Source organism: Drosophila arizonae, chromosome 2, assembly GCF_054131065.1.
Source record: "Drosophila arizonae isolate 15081-1271.41 chromosome 2, UAZ_ARI_1.0, whole genome shotgun sequence".
Lineage (NCBI taxonomy): Eukaryota > Metazoa > Arthropoda > Insecta > Diptera > Drosophilidae > Drosophila > Drosophila arizonae.
This window is the reverse complement of record NC_142922.1, coordinates 28,746,954-28,756,497: the sequence shown is the minus strand read 5'-3', so window position 1 is coordinate 28,756,497 and position 9,544 is coordinate 28,746,954. Positions and strand designations below refer to the sequence as shown.

At 38.7% G+C, this 9,544-nt stretch overlaps 1 protein-coding gene across 1 annotated transcript; it reads left to right on the top strand.

Annotated features, from left to right (window-relative positions):
* Positions 1-2,672: 2,672 nt before the first annotated feature.
* Positions 2,673-9,543, top strand: LOC108609952 (chloride channel protein 2-like). Its single transcript, XM_018001780.2, has 12 exons — positions 2,673-4,328; positions 5,384-5,491; positions 6,009-6,180; positions 6,240-6,368; positions 6,428-6,561; positions 6,633-6,789; positions 6,905-7,115; positions 7,171-7,272; positions 7,467-7,701; positions 7,767-8,669; positions 8,726-8,959; positions 9,026-9,543. The coding sequence occupies exons 1-12, from the start codon at positions 4,143-4,145 to the stop codon at positions 9,233-9,235; spliced, it is 2,781 nt and encodes a 926-aa protein (XP_017857269.1). The 5' UTR covers positions 2,673-4,142; the 3' UTR covers positions 9,236-9,543.
* The last annotated feature ends 1 nt before the right edge of the window (position 9,544 follows it).

The following is a 9,544-nucleotide window of genomic DNA, read 5'->3' as shown; positions in this document are numbered from 1 at the left end:
ATTAAATACTTATTTAATATTTCTTAATTCGGGGCAACATAAAGTTAAAAAAAAACTTCATGGTTATAGACATTAAAGAATTAAATTAAATCAGGACTCTCCGAATCTGATGGATTCGGGTCACTTCAGGCGATCAAGATAAACAAATCAACTTGAAACTTTTGTATATCATCAAAGTACCTAGCGGGTTTTATATTAACCCGTTCGACTCAAAGATAATTTATTTCATAAGTGAACTAAAATTCTCTGATCTACAAGTCGAGCCAAAATTATTTGTAACATAAATTATGACTCGTCGAACTTTAAGATGTCGGTCAATTGCAAACAAAATTTGGTCCAGAATATGCGTGGGAAAATATTCGCAAGCTTTATATTTGAAATTTTTCAATCGTATAGTGCCGCAAGGAACTGCATATGCCATATTTGAATCACAATCTGATAAAGGGCGAGACTTCCTAGTATCTATGGGAGATACGCCACTTATTCATGAACAAGAAATTCAAATGACTAGTACTTGGAATTTCATTGCACCAAAATCTAACAACATAATCAGTTAAAGTCATGGTTTGCCTGCCGTATAAATTTAGGTTTACTGACGAACGAATCGAAATGTGCACGAGAGAATCTGGTCGCACTGCAATGTTCACGGTACTTAACTATCCCCTGTATGATGAAATGAAAGCACAACTTACGTTTTATAATCGGAGCATGATGGCAGCTTCTAAAACTGCCTCCACATCCTACACATGGTCCCACTGGCCAATTATACTCATTGAGTTTTTTATAATTTTTGTACTGTCTCGTTTTTACTTAAAACTTAAGACTTTTGGCTAAGTTTGTAATATTTTTATTCAGTAATCAAAAAAGAAATGAACTGAAATACTAATAATACAAAAAAATTATACGCACAGGCGGTAACTATGATTTGTTCTCAGTATATTTTATATCTCTCTATTCAAATCAGTGTATTGTATTGTAATCTAACAGAGAAGCCTCTGCTGGCAGCTAGTCCAACTGCTTGTGAGCTTCCATTAAACTCCAAAAATTAATCTTTAAATCGGGACTCTCCCAATCTGATGATCCAAAACTGACTCTTTGTCCCGCTAACGATTGCAACGACAAATAAGTATAGAGTATAATCAAAACAAGCAAATCAACTTGAAAATTTTGTTTGTCATCAAAGTATGTTGGGGGTTTTATATTAACCCGCTCGAGCTCAGAAATAATTTTGATTAAAGGTAGAATAAAATTTGTAGATCCTCAAATCGAATTAAAAATTTTTTAAGATAAACTATGTTCACTCAAAGTAAAAAATGTCGGTTAATTTCAAACAAGATTTGGTCGAGAATATGCACTGGTAGATATTCAACCAATATTATTTATAGGTTTCACAATTATCTAGTGAGGCGAAACACTCGATATGCAATATTTCAATCACAACATGACGATGGGCGACACTACCTAATATCTATGGGAGAATCGCCACTTCTTTATGAAAAACAAATTCAATTGATTAATGATTGGGTCTTCGTTGAACCAAAATCTAACCGTATTATCGAACCAGTCAATGTCATGGTTTGCCTGCCGTATAAATTTAAGTTTACTGACGAATTAATCGAAGATTGCACGAAAAAACCTCGTCCCGCTGCTTTGTACACGGTACTCAACTATCCCCTGTATGATGAAATGGCAGAAGCTTTGTTTGACAAGCTTGATCGGGATATGAAAGCAGCTTCTGAAACTGCCCCCATATGGAGCCAGTGGTCCCACTGGCCGATTATACTCATTATGTTTTGTATAGTTTTTGTTTTTTCACGTCTTTACTTAAAACTTAAAAGTTAGCCTGAAAACTGTAGTAATTTGATAAGCATAATTTGTTAATATTGATGAACATAATTTATACTTAATAATATTTTAAAAAAGGACTTTGAAAACATGTATGAAATAAGTGTATACAAAATTAAAGAGATAAGGTAACTTTGTATTTTTTTATCCGATATTTATCTATCATCAAACTCTGTATCAAATAAAAAAAGATAATTCTCCGTATAAAGTATTCTTTATTTATCAACACGTTCTATCTCTCTTGTGCAAGCAAGCCTGGGATTTCGCCTTACTTCTGCTGTCAATATATCCGCTTTTACTATTCTACCATATCGAAGATCGTATTTGTCGCTTCCACCAGGATCCGTCGTTTTCCTCCTATCAGTCCGTAACATTTTCTATCTGTCTACGCAAAGACCCAGTTGCTATCGCTATTTTCGCGTGTCATGCTTAAGCTGTTCCCACAAGGTATGTTTTCTGGGCCCTTTGACATCCATTAAAATCTGTTTCAGGAACAGAAGCAATTCCGTTTGCTAGCAAGCTCCAGACCTCGGGAGCTAAGCCACTTCTAGATGCACATCATGATTGGGGTAAGTCTTTTTTGGACTCCTAAGGTGTTTCGTCGTCGTAATAGCTGATGCTCCACCTCTCAGGGCCGAGTCTGTTTAGTCGAGTACTTGTTCTTGCAAGTATCTCCTGATCATATGCATTATGTCCTCTGGTATATGAAAATAAAGCTATCGGCTCACCTCGTCTGCCTCTAATGCTTGATATACCATTATACACTAAAATCCCATTTGGATGAGTTCAGATTTTAAAATATATTCGATTTCGAATTCTTCTTGATCATCCAAGTATGTACAAGTATAAAACCCGCTTAGAACTTTTCACATTAACTCAGAAATAATATTTGTTACAAGTAAACTGAAATTCTTCGATATTGAAGTCAAATAAAATTTGTTTGTTAAGTATGCCGCGTCGTCGGAATAAAATCTGTAGAACAATTAAAAACAAAATTTGGTCGAAAATATGCGTGGGAAGATACTCAAAAGATATGATATACAAATATTATAATAAAATAATACGACCAGGCACTCCATATGCAATATATCAATCTCAGTCTGAAAATGGCGAACAATACTTAGTTACTATGGGATCGACTGCGCTAATTTTTGAAAGACAAATTAAAATGAATAGTGCTTGGAATTTTGTCGAGCCAACATCTAATAGGATAATCGAACCAGTTAACTATATGGCTTGTCTTCCGTATGAATTCAAATTTACAGGGGATTTAATCAAAGAATGCACAGGAAAACCTGGCTTCCCTTCTAAGTTCACGGCTCTCAACTATCCCCTGTATGATGAAATGAAGTCGGAGCTCCTGGAGAGCTTTATGCAATCGGGCTTATTTTTGAAAAATTCCTCCGAATCCTACACGATCTCCCACTGGCCACTGGTACTCATTATGTTTTGCCTCATTTTTGTATTCTCTCGTTTTTACTTAAGGATATAAAATGCTGGCTGAATCACTTGTGCATATTATTGTTGTTATGTGATATTTAAGAAGGATGATCTAGTCGATTAGAATATACCTGATTAGAATATACCCTGATCCCACGAAGAAATAATATCCGTATTATTCTATACATACATTCATAAATGTGTATTTGCGTGAAAAAATAGAAACAGAAGAGCTTGAACAAAGTGTGGTATATACTGGCATCACTCAAGTTAACAGCGCTTAAAGCTGCAGCTTAACATATGGAGCCATGTTAACAAGATGTCAGCTGAATGTACAAATACCCTGTATTCGAATTTCGTATAGTGTACATTAAATTGGTCAGCTTAATAATAAAAAACAATAAGTTCCAATATAAACAATATTTTTATAACGTTTTGCATCAGCATACATAACTCCCAAACTAGTTATACAGGGCACATTTGCGATCGCATTTTGACGCGAAATGAAAACGATTGGCGACAAGCAGCCCGTTGGGCCTTTTGGCCAGTTCATCTCTCTCGATTATCACCTGCGACAAAGTCGACTGAGGACGCAGCAGCAGAAGTCGCTTGAGGGCACCAGCTGTGGCAGCTCCAGCACCTTCATTGATCTGGATTGATAAACCCATTTTGGCTGCGCTCGAGCGCGGTTGTGTCTTCTAATAAATCTACACGAGTAACAAATTATTTAATTAAAGTGAAAAAGTGAAGTTCTGAATAAATAAAAAAAAAAACAAATTAAATAAAATTATAATTTTATTATAATTTAATGAAATTCACACACCGCCTTCAGAGTTCGCCTTTAGTCAACTATCAGAATGAAACGCCATAGTCAGGCAGATGATGTACAGCACGTAGGGTCGTCGTCCTTGCAGCAGGATGCATCCACTTTGAGACCACAATCCCCAGACACATATTCGAATGGATCTATAACACGGCAAGAGCAGGAGAAACTTGAGATCGCGGGCGATAATCAGGACGATTTAGGCTACACTCGTACTCTGGTAAGCGCTAACAAATATCGATAGACTTGGAGATAGATTAAAGAGTCCTTTGTTCACATAAAAAAAAATAAGAAAATTAAATGCAAAATCGAACTCAAAGACTCTTAACTCCAACTCATTGAACAAAAAATAATAACAATTGAGTATTAAGTAGTAGTATTAAGTCAGATTAGTGACAAGTGATTTAGAATAAAATTTATATTTATTTAACAAAATATGAGTGAAAAGTCGGTAATCCTTTAAAAAATATATATATATATATGTATATAATAGTAATAATAATAATAATAATTTCTCTGCCAATTAAGGATTTTTTGCAATTTTATTTCTGATCCTCATTAAACAATTTCTTCTTCAGCTCCACTATTTATCGTAAATTCAATTATTTATATAAGAAAATCGAAACCAATTTTCATGCTACCTAGCAACCAAAGAAATTATAATAAGGCAAAGGAAGTCCTTGATTCAAATTATAATTAAATTATTAAATAAACAATTTAAATATATTCTCCCAACTTAGACTTGTGGCTATTGTTTGAGAACTAATTGGCGAGCATCAAGTGATAATTTGTCAATTATGTGGTCTAAATATTTGTTAGCGTTCTGACATAATTTGGCACCAGGTGCCAGACGGTTATTTGTTTGTATTTGCTTTTGATATTTGCAAATATATATATATTCCCCCTGATGGTCACACTTCTTTTATATTGTTACTTATCAATTTTTTTGCTTTTTTCATTGTTTTCCGGGGAAACTGAGTTAATTGCGCCCAATTAGCGCCGTTTAAAATGTTTAATTCGCCGCTCATGTGATAGATGTGACTATATTGTTTACAATTCCAATATTTTTTGCCATTTTTTTTTTAATCATACAGACATTTAAATGAAATGTCTTCATATATATGTACCGGACATCTATTGTACGCCTATCTAAATAAATTCATTTTTTAGCACATCTCATATGACAGATTCACAATGTTTTTAATTTGGCCAACCGTCTACCATATTGTTGAGTCAGACATCTAATACCTTATTCACTTTCTGATTAACCTGTAGATGTATGGCAGGTATTCGAGGGATCTGCAACAATTTGCTGGCGATGAGGCGCGAAGACTACGCAAGCTCGCGAAGCTGCGCAAACAGGAGGATAAGCTTCGAAATCAGGTGAGCACTTAAGGGATGCAATCATATTTATATAAACAGGATACACTGAGACAAATATATACAATTACATATAAAATTCAGTATGGATGGCCGACTGCTTGATTGGAAGTAAGTTAGTTGTCACGCTTTGACTGTCTTACTGCAAAACTGTAGAAGTTACTACTTCTTACCAGTTGGGTCGAGTTAAATCTTAAATTTGTTTTGTGTTTTTCGCTTAAACAACAGAGCTGTCAATTAATAGAGGAGATCAATATAAATGAACAGTAACTCAATTATCAATGTTTTGAGTCTCTACATTAGAAAATGCATGTGTTCGCTGATACTAGGGTATATGGGTAATATGTCTGAGGACTTCATAAGGTGAATTTCCAAAAGTAATGTGTACACGAATATACAATCCTTCAATGTAAATATTTTCAATCCTAAATATTTATTTTTATTGTATTGTATTTTAATTGTATTATTATACAATATGATATGAATGTCATCTCTATAAAATTTTTTCCATTATATTTAGTTGTTCCAGCTGCAATCAAATGAGCCCAAACACCTGCACAGCACGTCCGCCTGGGTCTGGCATTATTTGTCCGAGCGCCTGAGCAAGGATTGGATATTTCTAACAGCCTGTGGCATTATCATGGCCCTCATATCATTCGCCATGGATGAAGGAATCCGATTGTTTATTAAAGGTAATTCGAGTTGCCAATCTCATTTCTTGATGTGTTCAACACTTTCGATATGATTTCAGCACGTTTTTGGTTCTATAATGATATTACTGGCGATCCATTTGCGAGGTATTTCGCTTGGGTCGCAATACCCGTTCTTATGATCTTGATAACCACCAGCTTTATACATTATTGGGCACCCCAGGCCGCAGGTAATTTGCACTATTTATTTATCTGTAACTCTTTGGCTTTATATGAGTTTGCGTTTTAGGATCCGGCATACCCGAGATGAAAACCATTCTGCGTGGCGTTCCTCTCAAGAACTATCTCACATTTAAGACCCTGGTGGTTAAGGTATTGGGCCTCACATGCGTGTTGGGCAGCGGCATGCCCCTGGGCAAGGAGGTGAACTTTAAAAGCAAAAATATATATATTTGCCTCTTCCTAAGACTTTCACTTTTCCTCTGTTGTCTTAGGGCCCCTATGTGCACATTGCCAGCATCGTGGCACATCTGTTGAGCAAGCTGGCCACGCCCTTTCGCAGCATCTACCAAAATGAATCGCGCAGCACCGAAATGCTGGCCGCTGCCTGCGCCTTAGGTCTAGGCACCTGTTTCGCAGCACCCATTGGAGGTACACAAATATATAAATATAACAATGATTAACTGATAGATGCCATACTTAGTTCTTCATATTAAATAAATAAATAAGTAAATCTATATAAATATAATTGATCCCATTCTTACAGCGGTGCTCTTTAGCATCGAGGTAACCACCACATACTTTGCGGTGCGAAATTATTGGCGTGGTTTCTTCGGCTGTGTCGTAGGCGCTTCGGCAGTGCGCCTTTTGGCCGTCTGGTTTCAAGGCGCGGACACAGTGACAGCGGTCTATCCCACCTATATAAGCACTGAGTTTCCCTTTGATTCCAGGGAGCTTGTCTTCTTCGCTTTGACTGGGTAAGATCTCTTTAATGCACCTTTGCTTCTTCTCATATGTATTTTTCTCTCTTAGAGCACTTTGTGGATTGCTGGGCGCCTCCTTTGTCTGGGTGCATCGACATTATGTGCTCTTCATACGTTCCAGCACGAAGCTGAATAAGTTTCTGCAGAAGAAGTGAGTGATATCTAATCTAGTAGTCAATTAGGTAGTCCATCGGTCAATCGGTCAATTTGTCGAATCAGATTATCAGTTAATAAAAATATAAGTATAACTATTTTGATACTAAGACAGCAGACATTAAATTATTGCATAGATAATTATTGTAATTCCTTTCGTCTAATACAACTCATTTTCATGCCTTCCTACAGTCGCCTCATATATCCCGGAATGCTGGCTCTGCTAATATCCACACTCACGTTTCCCTTGGGCACTGGACAATTCCTGGGTGGGGATATTAGCACAGAGAATCAGTTGACGCAGTTGTTCAGCAACTTTACGTGGACGGAAAAAGATCTTAGTGAGAAACAGGCGAAGATTGTAGCCCAGTGGTCCACCAAGTATACGAGCATCTTTAGCAACCTCATATATTATACGCTCTACCATGTACGTAGATTCACTACCGCACCAGCCAAAGGATAATCCCTCCAGCTAATCGAACTTTTTCCTAGTATTTCTTATCCATTATTGCCTCCACCATGGCCGTGCCGCATGGCATGTTCATACCAGCTCTGAAGATTGGCAGCGGCTTTGGCCGTTTGACGGGAGAATTCGTTGCCTGGATGTTTCCGCTGGGCGTGCGTTATGGCAACTGCATGTCCCCAATAATGCCCGCCGCGTATGCGATTGTGGGTGCGGCTTCCTTCGCCGGCTCGGTGACTCACTCGATTTCTGTGGCCGTGGTGGTGTTCGAGATTACCGGACAAATTGCGTTTGTGGTACCGGTCCTGGTAGCTGTACTGGTGGCCAATGCCGTCGCCTCTCTGCTGCAGCCCTCCATGTACGAGAGCGTCATTATGATCAAGAAGCTGCCCTATCTGCCCGATCTGCTGTACACCAGCTCCTCGATGTACAACAAGCAGGTGTCCGACTTTATGCTGCGCGACGTAAAGTACATTTGGCAGGGCATCACCTACCAGCGGCTCGCGGAGGTGCTCCGCATGAACAAGAAGCTGCGCTCCATACCACTGGTGGACAGTCCCGAGAAGATGATACTTATTGGCTCTGTGCAGCGGCAGGAGCTGGTGAAATTGATCGAAGAGCAAATTGGACGTGAAAAACGCATGGAAATGGCACAAAAATGGCGCGCGGAGGAGCTCAGAGAACAGGCAGCCGAGCGAAGACCATCACGCTTTGAGGTCGTGCCGGCACCGGATCCACAAAAACTAAGTTTGATGCAGAATAGTCGGCAGCTAAACGACTCGCTGAACAGCGTCCACAGCAATTCCGAAGCATGTCAGCGCTCGACATTCCAGTCTATATTTAAAAATTCCTCGGACTCCGATCTCGATCTTGAGCTCGGCTCCAATGAGCACCTACAGCCGGTGGTCAGTCCCTCAAAGCGAGTGCAGCTGGTAAGTGCGATGGCATTGGCCAAGCTCTCATTATTAATTATATGACTTAACACTAGATTGGCGATCGAGTTGTCGATATGTCACCCGAGGGCAAAAGGCTTTGGGAACTGGATCAATTGAGCAGACCCATCGATTTTTATAGTGCATCCGCTCGCATTGATCCCTCGCCCTTTCAGCTGGTGGAGAGCACCTCATTGCTACGAGTTCACTCCTTGTTCTCTATGATGGGCGTGAATCATGCCTATGTCACCTACATTGGTCGTCTTGTGGGCGTCGTCAGCCTGAAGGAGGTGAGGCGCAGAGACACTGGAAAGCATTACAAATATTATATCTAAATATTATCTATATTATCTTAGCTGCTCAAAGCAATTGAAGACATTAACAATCAACGGTTTGAGCCACACGCAGCTCGCGAGCAGCAACCAGATGTTAAGCCCCTGCTTGGGGGCAGTTACAGTGACGTGGGCGTCAATAACACCGTCACCTCGGTAAACCTAATGTCTGGCGGGATTCGAGCAAATCATAGGGAGGGGGAAGGACCTGCTGGGGCACACGCAAGTGTTTAGCCGAAAAGCTGAGACAGTACATAATTTTACGCAATACCAAACAGAAAATTCCTATAATATGGCTTAGTAGAGTGGCATTTCATTGGTAGTGTATGGAGCAGGGCTCGCAATCACATTCGTGGTAAAAAGAAAAGATTAGCTATAGAAATGATAAAAACTAAATCCAAGTGACTGGACTCATCGGGTTTACAATAGACACAACGAACTATGACTAAAATATGTATTTTAAAACAGTTTTTAAAAATATATTCTGCAATTCCGTTAAAAGATTTACTCCTATTTCGACCCTTACAGAGCATTTGAAGGATC

What these genes read in the sequence shown, in the direction of transcription:
- LOC108609952 (XM_018001780.2), top strand. Translation starts at nt 4,143, where the DNA reads ATGAAACGCCATAGTCAGGCAGATGATGTACAGCACGTAGGGTCGTCG. An exon ending in TAGGCTACACTCGTACTCTG is followed by an intron (nt 4,329 to 5,383) that starts GTAAGCGCTAAC and finishes ATTAACCTGTAG; the next exon opens with ATGTATGGCAGGTATTCGAG. An exon ending in TTGGGCACCCCAGGCCGCAG is followed by an intron (nt 6,369 to 6,427) that starts GTAATTTGCACT and finishes TTTGCGTTTTAG; the next exon opens with GATCCGGCATACCCGAGATG.